Below are 15,382 nucleotides of genomic sequence, written 5' to 3' on the forward strand. Positions count from 1 at the left end.
AGGTATATTCCTTCTCCTGTGGTCGTAATTGGTATGTGTATAAACATGGAATATGACTATATATTTGTCTTACCAGTCTCTGAGAGTAACTTTGTGGACTCCATTACTTTCTCAGTGTATACACCAGGCTCGTAATTCTCCATCTCAGCACTGATGATATGGATAACTCTTGCTGCCCGTCCTCGGATGGCCCCAGCAGTCCTATCAAGTGTGTCTACATCACCTTCCTGCAGTGCTATCACACACTTGTTCACATCCTCCAATATGTGATTTTCTGATAGAGTTGGAAGAGAGAGAGTGAAGAAATTAGATGTTTGTTTTATAAGAGGAGACTGAGTTTCAACAACACAAATTGCTGAGGTGTTTGTAGCAGAGCAAATCATCGCAGGCACTTCACAGAAGCAATTACCAAACAAATATGATGCAATGCCAGAGAGATAAATATAACAACAGATGACCAAAGCTTAGCGAAAAGGGATGGTTTTCAACAGCACCTTAAGAAGACACTGTTGGAGAGGCAGAGCTATTTAGGGAAGGAAATTCTAGAGTTGAGGCCCGTGCAACTGAAGGCCCAGCCTCAAATAAATTGGAAAGTTTAAAGAAGCCGGAATAAGAGGTTTGCAGGTCTTTTACAGCAGAAGTTTGGGTCAGCTTACTCTCCCAAAAGTATGCTGCTCAAATCCATGTTTTATCTGCAAGACCTCTCTGTTTACACATAGATTAAAGTTTCACTTGATGTGAGAGGTTCTGCTCCCTTCCAGACCTTTCTACCTACTTAGTGAATCAGACTGTTACATCACCACTGTGCGTACATTTCTGACGTTAACCCCATTTCTCTACAACAAAGAGGGTTATAAACCTGCAGAGGGGACTGAAAGTGTAGAACGATTTGTAAGCAAGGACAAAAATGAAAATGAATACATTTAGTAGGCTCCTGATTTTTTTTGGCCCCATTATTTCGCTAAAATATTCATCATAATGGAGGCAGGTCACCTTGTAGATGGCAGTCAATGTGAGTCAATGGTGGATGGATTGAATGTTTAAATTGGTGAATGCATTGCCAGTCAAACTGATTGTTTTGTCATGGATGCTTTTGGGCTTCATGAGTGTTATTGAAGGCATTCAGGCAACTAGAGAGTATTCCATCACACTCCTGACTTGCACTTTGTAGATGGCAGACTGGCTTTAAGGAGTCAGGAGGTGAATTACTTGCTTCAGAATTCCCAGCCTCTAACCTGTTTTCGTAGCCACAATATTTATATGGCTGGCCCAGTTCAGTTATGTTCCCAATGACAGTCTTAATGGGTTTACAAGAAATTCATACAAATGCAGTAAACTAATTATTTAATGTTGCATAATGCATTTTCAGCCTCATTTTACCTGGGCATTTCAGAATAATAGTTAGACAGAGTTCAATCATCAGCTGGAATAAGCAATGACAATGGCCCTGAGATCATGCCATGACATGTTGAACGATAAAGGATTAATGTTTCTTTCTGAGCAGCTTCATTCCATTATTTTTAGCAGGCAGTAACCCATTTATTTCAAACTGGCAAATGTTCCAGCAACTGGAATTTTAGACAAGTGCATTAACTGTTTATTGACTGGTATCCTTGATGGTATTTCCAGTTGTTTGGATGTAATAATACATTATTTTAGAAAATGCCTTAAGTCACCATTGTTTCAAGTAGTATATTTGTGGAGGCTGAATTACAGCAAAACAGCACTAAATTTATTATGATTACAAACACGCTGCTTATTAAAGTCATGGAACCACAGAATATAGGACTTAGGAGTAGCTATAGGTTATTTGGCCCTTCAAGGTGAAAGTGAGGACTGCAGATGCTGGAGATCAGAATCGAGAATGTGGTGTTGGAAAAGCACAGCAGGTCACACAGCATCCGACGAGCAGGAAAATTGACATTTCGGGCAAAAGCCAAGCCTGCTCCACCACACAATATTAACGGTCTGACTGTGATCTCAGCTTTCCTGTGTGCCTCCAATAATATTTAACTTACTTGTTAACCAAAATTCTATTAAGAATCCCTAAAGTGTGGAAACAGGCCATTCAACCCAACAAGTTCACAAGTACCCTTCAAAGAGCATCCCAGACTCATACTTGCAGTTCCTATGGCTAATGCACCTAAACTACACATCCCTGAACACTATGGGTAAGTTACCATGGCCAATCAACCTAACCTGCACATCTTTGGACTGTGGGAGGAAACCAAGCACCTGGCAGAAACCCACGCAGACAGAGGGAGAACGTGCAAACTTCACACAGACAGTTGCCCTAGGATGGAATTGAACGCAGGTCCATGGCACTGTGAGGCAACAGTGCTAACCACTGAGCCATCATGCCGCTATCTAGCTCAACATTGAACAAATTAAAGATCCAGCCTCCACTAGCATCTGCAGAAGAGGATTCCCCACACTAGTGACCCTGTGACGGGAAAAAAAGATTCTTACCCCTGCCTTAAGCCAGATTCTATAGTAACTTTCAAAATGGAATAGGAATCCAAGGGGTGTCCTCCACCAAGGGGAGGATTGGGTGGTGCTTATCCAGACCCTTAGATCTTTAAGATTTCATGGACATGTACAGGAAATAATCAAAGGGGCTGGTGGCATGGTGACTTTATACCTAAAGGACTACAAGAGATTAGATTAGATTAGGTTAGATTACTTACAGTGTGGAAACAGGCTCTTCGGCCCAACAAGTCCACACCGACCCGCCGAGCCACAGATGAAGAGTCATGTTTCATACAAAGGTCAGGCACATCTGGAGTTGTGTGTGAAGTCCAGGGCAATACAATGAAGAAAGGTATATTGGTGTTGTCAGCAGCACAGCATAGATTTACTGGGACAAAGCTTCGAGTCCAAAGGCCAAAGGAGGTAGAATTTATTCAATTTAGGATTGTGCTCCCCTCAAAGGTTCAGGGAAATCTGATCAAAGTTTTCAGGGCATGAGGGAGAAGTGGTTTGGATCACAGATAAATTATTTCTCATGATATGAAATCTTGTACTAGGGGCATAATTGTAAAATTAGATTCAAACCTTTCAGGAGTGTAATTAGGATACACTATGTGCAAAATGTATATAGAAGATTGAAATTTCCTTTCATAAATGGCTGTTGATGATTGGCCAAGTGCTAATTTTGAAACAAAATCAATTCGGGCAGAATCTTAATTTTGTTTGGCTAAGAGAGAAGTGCATCAACTATTTTTGGAGAGATTCTTGTCATGAGGCCCAGTGAGATTTTTCACTGTATATTACAAAACACACTTCATTAAAGATCTACCCCACCCCCAGGATGTCCTTCTTGTCTACTTTAGTCCCATCTCACCACATAAAACAACTCAGCATTCACTATATATCCCCTAAAGACCAGCATCCATGGCTCCCTTACAATACTTAAAAGGTGCTCGCATTCCAAAGATGCCTTGCGTGGGCAAGGATGCTTTCTGAAGAAGTCAGAGAAGAGGCAGATAGCACTGCATCTATCCAACAGGATTTGGATGGCTTACACATCAGGATGGTGCAAGGGAGAGAGGTAATCTCCTCTCAGAGAAGGGAATGGCAGACACTATGGTCAGTGCTATCTCGACAATGTAGATGAATGATTAGCAGTGGCGTAAGATAGTCAATGACTTCCTCCTCTCCACTAGGGTAACTGCCACATCCTTTTCCCAGCTACCTCACACTCACTATAACACTAACCCTAACCCCACCAGACCTTTTGAGGTTCAAAGCAAGGTGGGTCCACTTGTCTCTGGCAAGAAGACCATCAGCATGTCTGGGCTATCCAGAGATGAACAACCCCAGCATCATGCAACTAACCCTCCAAGCCCAAAAGTCCGACTACTGAGCAGGCTCCCTCCATTCCAAATGAAGAACCAGGGAGTGTTCTAAGGAACAGCAGAAAAAAATCACATTGAGAGAACTTTTGGATCAGAGGTGACAAATCACTTTACATTATTTGTTACATTTCCACAAATAGTGCTGTTTCAACCTTACATCTGGTTATTTGTCTCCCTGAGTACACCCAAATGTAACTGTGCCTACATGATGCATAACTTCATGATTACACAGGATACACAGTACATGCATTCAGAAAAAGATGAACAATATGTTTACAGTGCAATGTGTCCTGCTGACACCACTGCCCCTCATAATACAATTTCCCTATTCTTTTCCAGCCCCTTTGCCCAAAAGTGTTAATGTAACTACATTTGTCCGTGATACCTGGCACAGGGAGTTGCATGGTAAACAAGGGCCTTCGTCTTCACACCAATCATTCCCTATTCCCCCGAGCCTATAGCCTCTGATTCTGACAAGCGGATTCCTGAGTTTCCTCCTGCGTTAGTGCCACCTCTTGTCACTACTGAGTTTCCCCTTAGTTTCTGTAGACGGATCTGATGGACTGATCATGTCCATCACATTCAGGGATCTAACTGGACAGTCATGGAAACAACTGCCGAAACTGATGACTGTACATCTCCTTGACCATATTAGCCCAACCCTCTGGACTGGCCTCTAAGCAGCAAGTGGACTGACTACACCCCAGAGTATAGTGGCACAGATCCTGAACTGAAAACACCCAACCAGACGCCTGAGCATGGACAACTCCCAGACTTCTAATGGATGCTGCCTTGGACACCCTGACTGGTGGCCTCATGGACTTCAGTGAGGACTACTCCTTTAAGATTCTGAGAAGTGGCTGCCTACTTACTGTACATGTAACATGTTGCTGCATCAATTGCTGGCACGATGCAGGTGTGGTGACAAGAGATGGCACTAATGCAGGAGGACACTCAGGACTCCATTTGTCAGAACCAGAGGCTATAGGCTCGGGGGAATAGGAAATGACTGGTGTGAAGAGGAAAACCCTTGTTTACCATGCAACTCCCTGTGCCAAGTATCACGGACAATTGTAGTTACATCAACATTGCCATAGCGCAAGATGCTTCACTCTACCTCATCTAGTTCCTTGCCCCCACCCTGCCACCACCTTGAATAGGGACAGCTGACCAGCAAGGTGAGCTGCCTGGTTGTGTGACTGAGCAAATTGGCACAACAAACTTAGAAACACAGAAGTTAGCAGCAGCGTCAGGCCATTTGACCCAACAAGCAAAGAACAAAGAAAGAACAAAGAAAATTTACAGCCCAGGAACAGGCCCTTCAGCCCTCCAAGCCTGTGCTGATCGAACTGAAGCTATTGCCCAATTCCTAAGCATCTGTATCCCTCCGCTCCCCACCTACTCATGCATCAGTCCAGACGTACCTTAAGTGAATCTACTGTGCCTGTCTCTACTACCTCTGCTGGCAACATGTTCCAGGCAACTACCACCCTCTGTGTAAAGTACTTTCTATGTGTCTCCCCCTTAAACTTTTCACCTCTCACCTTGAACACGTGACCACTCATTATTGAATCCTTCACCCTGGGAAAAAGCTTATCTCTATCCACCCTGTCTATACCCTTGATGATTTTGTAGACCACTATCAGGTCCCCCCTCAATCTTCCTTTTTCTAATGAAAACAATCCTAACCTACTCAACCTCCCTTCATAGCTAGCACCTTCCATACCAGGCAACTTCCTCTAAACCTTCTCTGCACCTCTCCAAAGCATCCACATTCTTTTAGTAATGTGGCAACCAGAATTGAATACATTGTTCTAAATGCGGCCAAACCAAAGTCTTGTACAATGTTAACATGACCTGCCAGCTCTTATACTCAATACCCTGTCCGATGAAGGCAAGCATACCATATGCCTTCTTGACCACTCTATCCACCTGTGCAGCCACCTACAGGCTACAATGGACCTGAACTCCCAAATCCCTCTGCACATCAACTTTACCCAAGGCTCTTCTGTTCACAGTATAGTTGGCTATAGAATTAGACTCCCAAAATGCATCACTTCACGTTTGCCTGGATTGAACTCCATCTGCCACTTCTCTGCCCAACTCTCCAGTCTATCTATATCCTCCTGTATTCTCTGACAGTCCCTTACGCTTTCTGCTACTCCAACAATCTTCTTGTCATCTGCAAACTTACTGATCATACCAACAGTGCCCTCTTCCAGATAATTTATGTATATCACAAACAATGGTGGCCCCAGCACTGATCCCTGTGGAAGACCTTTCTCTATTTTGAGAAACTCCCTTCAACTACTACTGTCTCCTGTTGCTCAACCGGTTCTTTATCCACCTGGCTGGAACACCCTGCAAACCATGTGACTTCATTTTCTTCATTTGTTTACCATGTTGAACCTTATCAAATACCTTACTAAAGTCCATATATATGACACTTACAGCCTTTCCTTCATCTATCAACTTGGTCACTTCCTCAAAGAACTCTATTAAGTTGGTAAGGCATGATCTCCCCCACACAAAACCATGTTGTTTATCACTGATAAGCCCATTCTTTTCCAAATATAAATAGATTTTATCCCTCAGTACCTTCTCCAGCAACTTTCTCACCATTGACGTCGGGCTCAGTGGTCTGTAGTTACCTGGAATATCCCTTTTTGCATAGGGGGACAACATTAGCAACCCTCCAGTCCTTCTGCACGTCACCTGTGTTTAAGGATGCTACAAAAATATCTGTCAGGGCCCCAGCTATTTCCTCTCTTGCCTCTCTCAGCAACCTGGGATAGATACCATCCAGTCCTGGGGATTTGTCCACCTTAATATCCTTTAGCCTACCCAACACAACTTCCCTCCTTATGTCATAAAAGCAAATTACTGCGGATGCTGGAATCTGAAACCAAAAAAGAGAAAATGCTGGAAAATCTCAGCAAGTCTAGCAGCATCTGTAAGGAGAGAAAAGAGCTGACGTTTCAAGTCTAACTGACCCTTTGTCAAAGCTAAAAAAAAAGGAGAAATAGGGAGGTATTTATACTAGGCCAGTACCTGCAATCTTGGAGGCTTGCAGGTACTGGCCTAATCTCCTCAGCTCTTTTCTCTACTTACAGATGCTGCTAGACTTGCTGAGATTTTCCAGCATTTTCTCTATTTTGGTTCCCTCCTTTTGTCAATGTGATCCAGAGTAAACAAACGTCTATGTCTAATCTCAACATTTACAATGTCCCTCTCTTCAGTGAACACTGATGCGAAGTAATTATTAAGACTCTCACCCATTTTCTCAGGCTCCACACACAGCCTTCCTTCCTTATCCTTTAGTGGACCAACCCTTTCTCTGGTTACCCTCTTGCTTTTTACATAGGAATAAAAGGCCTTGGGATTCTCCTTAATCCTGCTCATGAAAGTTATTTCATGACCCCTTTTAGCCCGCCTGATTCCTCTCTTAAGACTGGTCCTACTCTCCCGATATTCCTCCAAGGCCCATTCTAATCTTAGCTGCCTGGACCTTATGTACACTTCCCCTTTCCTCTTGGCTAATCGCTCGATTTCTCCTGTCATCCACAGTTCACGAATCTTGCCTTTCCTATCCCTTGTTTTTAAAGGGACAATCCTATCCTGCACTATCTTCAACTTATCTTTGAAAGCTTCCCACATATCAAATGCAGACTTCCCTTCAAATAGCTGCTTCCAATCCACATTTCCCAACTCCTGCCGAATTTTGATATAATTGAACTTGGCCCACTTTAGTACTCTTCCCTTAGGACCACTCTTATTTTTGTCTATGAGCATTCTAAAACTTGCAGAACTGTGTCACTATTCCCAAAGAAATCCCCCACTGCAACTTCTACCACCTGGCCTGGCTCATTTCCTAACACCAGGTCCAATAGAGCCCTTTCCCTTTGTTGGACTATTGACATACTGCTCTAGAAAACTTTCCTGGACGCTCCTTACAAATTATGCCCTATCCAGACCTCTGACACTAAGTGTATCCCTGTCAATGTTGGGAAAATTAAAATCTCCCATCGCCACCACCCCGATTCCTCCATATCTTTCCATAATCTGTTTACCTATTTGTTCTTCTACCTCACGCTCACAGTTGGAAGGCCTGTATTACAGCCCCAACAATGCAACTGCGCCCTTATTTCTCAGCTCTACCCATAATGCCTCACTGCTCAAGCCCTCCATAGTGCCCTCCATTAACACAGTCATGATATCATCCCTGACCAGCAATGCAACTTCTCCCACCACCCCACCACCCTTTTACTCCCCTCCCTGTCCTGTCTGAAGCATCTATATCCTGGAACATTTAGTTGCCAATCATGCCTTTCCTTCAACCAAGTCTCTGTGATCACAATAACGCCATACTCCTAGGCACCAATCCAAGCCCTTAGTTCATCTGCCTTACCCACTATACTCCTTGCATTAAAGTATATTCACTTCAGGTTCTTTTGCATTCATCTGCTCTCTGCCTACTCTTCCCCTTGGTAATGCTAACTTCATGATCCTTACAGTCTCTAGTTTCCACCTCACTGTCTATTAGTCTTCTCCTCTGGTTCCCAGCCCCCTGGCACATCAGTTTAAAACCTCTCCAACAGCAGAAGCAAAATACTCCCCCAAGGACATTAGTTCCAGTCTGGTTCAGGTGTAGACCATTTAATTTGTAATAGTCACACTTCCTTCAGAACTGGTCCCAATGTCCCAATCTAGACCCTCCCTCCTACACCATCCCTCAAGCCACATGTTCATCCTGCCTATTCTTTCATTTCTACCCTGGTTAGCATGTGGCACTGGTAGCAATCCTGAGATCACTCCCTTTGAGGTGCTCCTTTTTAACTTCTCTCCGAGCTCCCTGAATTCTGCTTTCAGGACCTCATCTCATTTTTTGAAATTTATCATTGGTGCCCAAATGCACCACGACAATTTGCTGTTCACCCTCCCCTTTTAGAATGCTCTGCAGCTGATCGGTGACATCTCTATCCCGAGCACCCGGGAGGCAACATACCATCTGGGAGTCACATTGTCGGCCACAGAACTGCCTATCTACTCCCCTTACAATAGAATTCCCCTGTGACTATGGCCCTACAAGTCTTTTTCCAGCCCTTCTGAACAGCAGTACCTCCAGCGGTGCCATGATCCTGGCAACTGCTGCCCTCCCCTGGTGAGCCATCTCACCCAACAGTATCCAAAACGGTAGACCTGTTTTGGAGGGAGATGACTGCAGGTGATACCTGCACTGCCTTCCCACGCTTTCTCTGTCTTTTGGTCACCCATTCACTGTCTCCCTCAGCAATCCTAATGTGCGGTTTGACCAACTCACTAAACGTGCTCACCACAACCTGCTTTACTTTCCAATGTGATTATGGATGGTCATTGAACTCAACACCCTAATCCCAACTTCCCCTCAGATCCATTGAACACTTTAGCCAGAAGAGATATATTTACCTCATTCTTGAAAACATACAATGTTTTCACCTCAATCACTTTCTGGGTCAGTGAATTCCACAGGCTCACCACTCTCTGGGTGAAGAAATTTCTCCTCTTCTCAGTCCTAAAAGATTTATCCCTCATTCTTAAACTGACACTCCTGGTTCTGGACTCCCCCACCATTAGGAACATCTTTCCTACATCTAACCTGTCAAGTCCTGTTAGAATTTTATAGGTTTCTATGAAATCTCCCTTCATTCTTCTAAATTCCAGTGAATACAATCCTAATTGACTCAACCTCTTCTCATACGTCAGTTCTGCAATCCCAGGAATCAATTTTGTAAACCTTCACTGCATCTTCTCTTGAGCAAGAACACTTTTCCTCAGATAAGGAGACCAAAACTGCACACAGTACTTCAGTTGTGGCCTCATCAGAATCCTGCTGAAAGATATCCTTGTTCCTGAACTCCATTCCTCTTGCTATAAAGGCCAAATGCACAGTTGCCTTCTTTTCTGCCTGCTGCACCTGCACGTTGGTGTAAGACGACACCCAGGTCTCATTGCATATTCCCCTCTCCCAATTTACTGCCCTTCAAATAATAATCTACCTTGCTATTTTTGCCACCAAAATGGATAACCTCACATCTATCCATGTTCCTTTTTATTTTATGAAACCGTACAAAATACGAAAGTTGACAATAAACAAAAAGCAGCAGTTCACAAAAAAAACACTGTTTAAGGGGAAGGGGTAGCAAGCCCAAACCCCAAACCCCATTTTGACTTCAGATTCAATTCCACTATTCAATGAGATCACAATATATCTGTTACCTAATTCTATACTTCTACATTTTTCCAATGATCTTTAATGCTTTTGGTGAACAAAAACAAAAGAAAACAAACTCCTTATAGGGTTCAATTAGTTAACAGGGAAATTAGGACAAATCTCAAATCCCACCTTAAGTCATCAAAAAGGAAGCATTAACAAACACAGACAAGACAGTCCAATCAAATGCAAAGTAGTGCACAGAACACTGACCCCCCAGCAACCCAGCAAGTACCTGCCCCACCCACCTTCTGGCCACAAGGTAGCCCACCCCTATGCCCCTTCTGGCTCTCGGTCTGGTACCATGCCCCGACCAGCTTCTATGCATGTTAAACTGCATCTGCCATGCATTTGCCCATCCACTCCGCCTGTCTAAATCACATTGCAACATCTCTGCATCTCTTCTACCCAGATAAGGCAAGGCTGGGCAAAGCATGAATGAAAGGGTATGCAGGTAACTGCTAAATGAATGACTGAATAAGTGAGCAGCCCTAAGATGCAGCCTCATCCATGATCGAGGTGCTTGACTCTACAAGAAAGTGTACTTGCAGTAGTCTTTCAATGCTGGTTGTGATGCACACTGCCATGCAGGTCTGTGCTTCCTCAGAGGCTTGTGAGAGGTTGGCAAAAAATCAGATGTAAACATCAGTGAGTGAGAGGTGTCTGTGACTAAAGCCTGTGGATTGAGCCCTGAGATGCCGAGCAGCATTGAGGTTCCTCACAGCCAGTGGTCAGGCGAAGTCACCAAGCAGCTGGTCAAGCTTCCATGTGCAGACTTTTTGATGTCCAGCTTATTCAGTGTGTTTGCTATGGTAGAAAGCTTAATACTAATGATACAAGTCAGGTCATTAATATGATGTTTAACAAGCAATAATCCTCCTTATGGATCAGCTTGTTGAGCAAGAAGTTCATCTCACCACTTGGCAAAAGCATAAAGATGCTCACAATGTCGCAAATTCTGTCATAAATGTTGCCATCACCCGCCTTGCTCAGAATCCTATAAGGTCTGCCCTTTGTCTTCTTTTGTTTTTGTTCACCAAAAGTATTAAAGATTATTGGAAAAATGTAGAAGCATAGAATTTGGTTACAGATTTATTGTGATCTGATTGAATAGTGGAATTGAATCAGAAGTCTAAATGGCTGAGGTCTGTTCATATATTTTTGAATTTGATATTTGCATCTGTAAAGCATTCTGTGTTGTTTCACTATTTCACTTCCAAAACAAAAGGAATGTTGCATTGTTGGTATGACCGGCATTTATTATCTATCCCTAATTGTTGTTTAGAAAGTGGTGGTAAGTTGCCTATTTTGAATCGCTGCAAATCGGCGCAGAGGGGTAGTTCCAGGATTTTGACTTAGTGCCAGTAAAGGAAGGCCAACATAGTTCCAGGTCATAATGGTCTATGACTGGGAGGGAAACTTGGAATTACAAATACAAAATGTTGCAATTTCACAGAGCATTGCAACGAAGCTGGATTGTTTAATTACCTTGAGTGTGGATTTAGCTTACAGAGCAATTCTGGGTTGTTTAGTTCAACTGCATTTGTTCATACCTGATACAGCCAGAAAATCATCAACTGAAGTGATGTCATCGACAGCCTCCGTCAAAACGCGTACTTGCTTCTCCCATTGGTCTTTGAAGACATCCATGTTATCTTGAGCAACTTTACTCTGGGGCCGAGCAGCCAGAGTCAATGCTGCATTAATTACCTGAAAGAAAAGGCAAATTAGTCTAACTACGGTTTTTACAGCTCTACACATAGCCACAGCACCCAGCAGTTAAGGGAATGCTCCACAAATCTTTAACTGTGATTAAAAATAAAGCAGATGCATGATCTAGCTTAATATTTCATTGTTTATTAAAAGACTACTGGATCTGAGAATTATTCACATTTATCAAATTCAATAAGAAATATGCTCCTGCTAAGTTATTTTTAAATTATTCATTTATGAGATGTGGGCTTCACTGGTTCAACCAACATTTATTGCCTCTGCTTAGCTGCCCTTCAGTAGGTGATAGAGAGCTGCCTTTTTGAACTGCTGGAGTCCATTTGTTGTTGATGCATTCACATTGCTGTGAGAGAACAAGTTACAGGACTTTCATAACTTCATATGTTCATAAGATATGGGAGGAGAATTACACCATTCAGCTCATTCGGTCTGCTCCGCCATTCGATCATGGCTGATATGCTCCTCGTTCCCATTTTCTTGCCTTCTCCCCAAAATCTTTCAACCCATTACCAATTGAAAATCTGTCTAACTCCTCCTTAATTTTACTCACTGCCCCAGCATCCACCACACTTTGGGGTAGCGAATTGCACAGATCTTCATTCATCAACACTGAAAACACTGTAATATACTTCCAAGTCAAGATGGTGCGTGACTTGGAAAGCAGCTTGCAGGCGGTGGTATCCCCTTGTATCTACTGCCTTTGTTCTTCTAAATGGTAGTGATTGTGGTATAGGAGACGTTGAAAGAACTTTCATGAAATTCTGTAGTGCACTGTGGAGATGGCACACGCAGCTGTCACTGCGCACTGGTGGTGGACAGCGTGACTGTTTGAGGATTAGGTGCCGACTGAGTGGGTTATGTCCTGGATGCCTGTTGGAGCTGCAGTCATCCAGGCAAGTGGGGAGTGTTCTATCACACTCCTGACTTATACCTTGTAGTCAGGCTTTGGGGAGTCAGGAGAAGAGAAGAGTTACACACTGCAGGATTCCTTCCTACCTTCTGACATAGAAAAGTACAGCACAGAACAGGCCCTTTGGCCCACGATGTTGTGCCAAGGTTTAATCCTAATGTAAAATATAATAACTTAACCGATGTACCCCTCAACTTACTGCTCTCCATGTGCCTGTCCAGCAGTCGCTTAAATGTCCCTAATGACTCTGCTTCCACCACCACCACTGGCAACGCATTCCATGCCTTAACAACTCTCTGCGTAAAGAACCTACCTCTGACATCTCCTCTATACCTTTCCCCTAATATCTTAAAACTATGACCCCTTGTACCCAATAATCCTGCCCAGGGGAAGGGTCTCTGGCTATTGACTCTATCTATTCCTCTCATTATCTTGGTCTCCTCTCTTCCTCCTTCTCTCCAGAGAGAAAAGTCCAAGCTTTTTCAACCTTTCTTCATAAGGCAAGCCCTCCAGTCCGGGCAGCATCCTGGTAAACCTTCTTTGCACCCTTTCCAAAGCATCTGTATCTTTCCTATAGTAGGGCAACCAGAACCGGACACAATATTCCAACTGTGGTCTCACCAGGGACTTGTACAGCTGTAGCAAAACCTCGCAGATCTTAAACTCGATCCCCCTGTTAAAGAAAGCCAAAACACCATATCCTTTCTTAACAACCCTAACCACTTGGGTGGCAACTTTGAGGGATCTAAGTACTTGCACACCCAGATCCCTCTGTTCCTCCACACTACCTAGAATCCTGTCTTTACTCCTATATTCAGCATTCGAGTTCAACCTTCCAAAATGCATCACTTCGCATTTATCCAGGTTGAACTCCATCTGCCATTTCTCAGCCCAACTCTACATTCTGTCTGTCATGCTGCAGCCTGCAATAGCCCTCGATATTATCGATGACACCTCCAACCTTTGTGTCATCTGCAAATTTACTAATCCACCCCTCAATCTCCTCATTCAAGTCATTTATAAAAACTACGAAGAGCAGAGGCCCAAGAACAGAGTCCTGTGGGACCCTACTCAACACTGACCTCCAGGCAGAATACTTTCCATCTACAGCCACTCCCTGCCTTCTGTCAGCCAACCAATTCTGAATCCAGATAGCCAAATCTCCCTGTATCCCATACTTCCTGACTTTATGAATGAGCCTACCATGGGGAACCTTATCAAATGCCTTGCTGAAGTCCATATACATCACATCCACTGCTCGACCTTCATTGACCTGTCTTGTCACCTCCTCGAAGAACTCAATAAGATTCGTGAGGCATGTCTTGCCCCTCACAAATCCTATCCCTCAGAATACTTTCCACAACTTTGTTGACCACAGACGTAAGACAGACTGGTCTGTAATTGCCAGGGATTTCCCTATTACCCTTCTTGAAAAGAGGAACAACATTCGCCTCCTTCCAATCCTCCGGTCCGACTCCCGTGGAGAGTGAGGAGGCAAAGATCTTCGTCAGCAGGTTAGCAACCTCCTTTCTCACTTCCCAGAGCAGCCTAGGATAAATCTGGTCTGGCCATAAGGACAAATCAATCTTAATGCTTTCCAAATTTTCTAGCACATTAACTTCATCAATCTTGATCTGGTCAAGCCTGTATCCTAGCTCCTCAAAGTTCTCATTCACAACAAGGTCCCTCTCCTTAGAGAAAACAGAAGCAAAATACTCATTCAGGGCCTCCCCCATCTGCTCAGACTCCACGCAGAAGTTCCCTCCACTATTTTTGATCAGCCCTACCTTCTCCCTGATCATTCTCTTATTCCTCACATATGAGTAAAATGCCTTTGGGTTCTCCCTAATCCTATTTTCCAAGTTTTTTTCATGCCCCCACCTGACTCTCCTCAGTCCATTTCTGAGCTCCCTTCTAGCAAGCCTGTAATCCTCTAAATCTGTGCTAGATCCTTGCTTCCTCCACCTTAAGTAAGCTACCGTCTTCCTTTTGAGGAGAAGCTCCTCTGTTCTCATCATCCAAAGTTCCTTAATCTTACCCCTTCTTACCTGTCTCAGAGGAAAAAATGCATGCATCACTCACAACAACAACTCCTTAAACAATCTCCACATGTCTGCTGCGCCCTTTCTGTGGAACAATTGCTCCCAGTCTGTACTTCCCAACTGCTGTCTGATAGCGTCATAATTTCCTTTTCCCCAATTAAATATCTTCCCTTGGTAACTGCCCCTTTCTCTCTCTAAGGCAATGCTAAATGTTAGGCAGTTGTGATCACTGTCACCGAAGTGTTCTCCCATCGTGAGATCTGACACCTGTCCTGGCTCATTGCCGAGCAACAAATCCAAAATGGCCTCTCCCCTCATCGGCCTGTCTACATACTGAGTAAGGAAGCTCTCCTGAACACACCTGACAAAAACGGCTCCATCCAAACCATCTGCACTTCGGAAGTTCCAGTTGATATTGGGAAAGTTGAAATCACCCATAACTACTACCCTGCTACCTCTGCATTTTTCCAGAATCTGCCCACTTATGCGTTCTTCAATCTCTCTACTGCTATTAGGTGGTCTGTAGAAAGCTCCCAATGAGGTGGCTGCTCCCTTGCTGTACCTGACTTCCACCCATACTGACTCAGCAGAC

The 15,382-nt window shown here is 43.7% G+C and overlaps 1 protein-coding gene across 1 annotated transcript in view; it reads right to left on the bottom strand.

The window, feature by feature from the left end:
• Positions 1-15,382, bottom strand: part of ctnna2 (catenin (cadherin-associated protein), alpha 2) — a 1,205,477-nt gene that overhangs the window by 248,928 nt on the left and 941,167 nt on the right. The window contains exons 11-12 of the mRNA XM_043699324.1: positions 11,661-11,817; positions 74-274 (exon numbers count right to left, since the gene is read on the bottom strand). Coding sequence (XP_043555259.1) covers positions 74-274; positions 11,661-11,817 — 358 coding nt within the window. The remainder of the gene's footprint in view (positions 1-73; positions 275-11,660; positions 11,818-15,382) is intronic.

Source organism: Chiloscyllium plagiosum, chromosome 1, assembly GCF_004010195.1.
Source record: "Chiloscyllium plagiosum isolate BGI_BamShark_2017 chromosome 1, ASM401019v2, whole genome shotgun sequence".
Classification (NCBI taxonomy): domain Eukaryota; kingdom Metazoa; phylum Chordata; class Chondrichthyes; order Orectolobiformes; family Hemiscylliidae; genus Chiloscyllium; species Chiloscyllium plagiosum.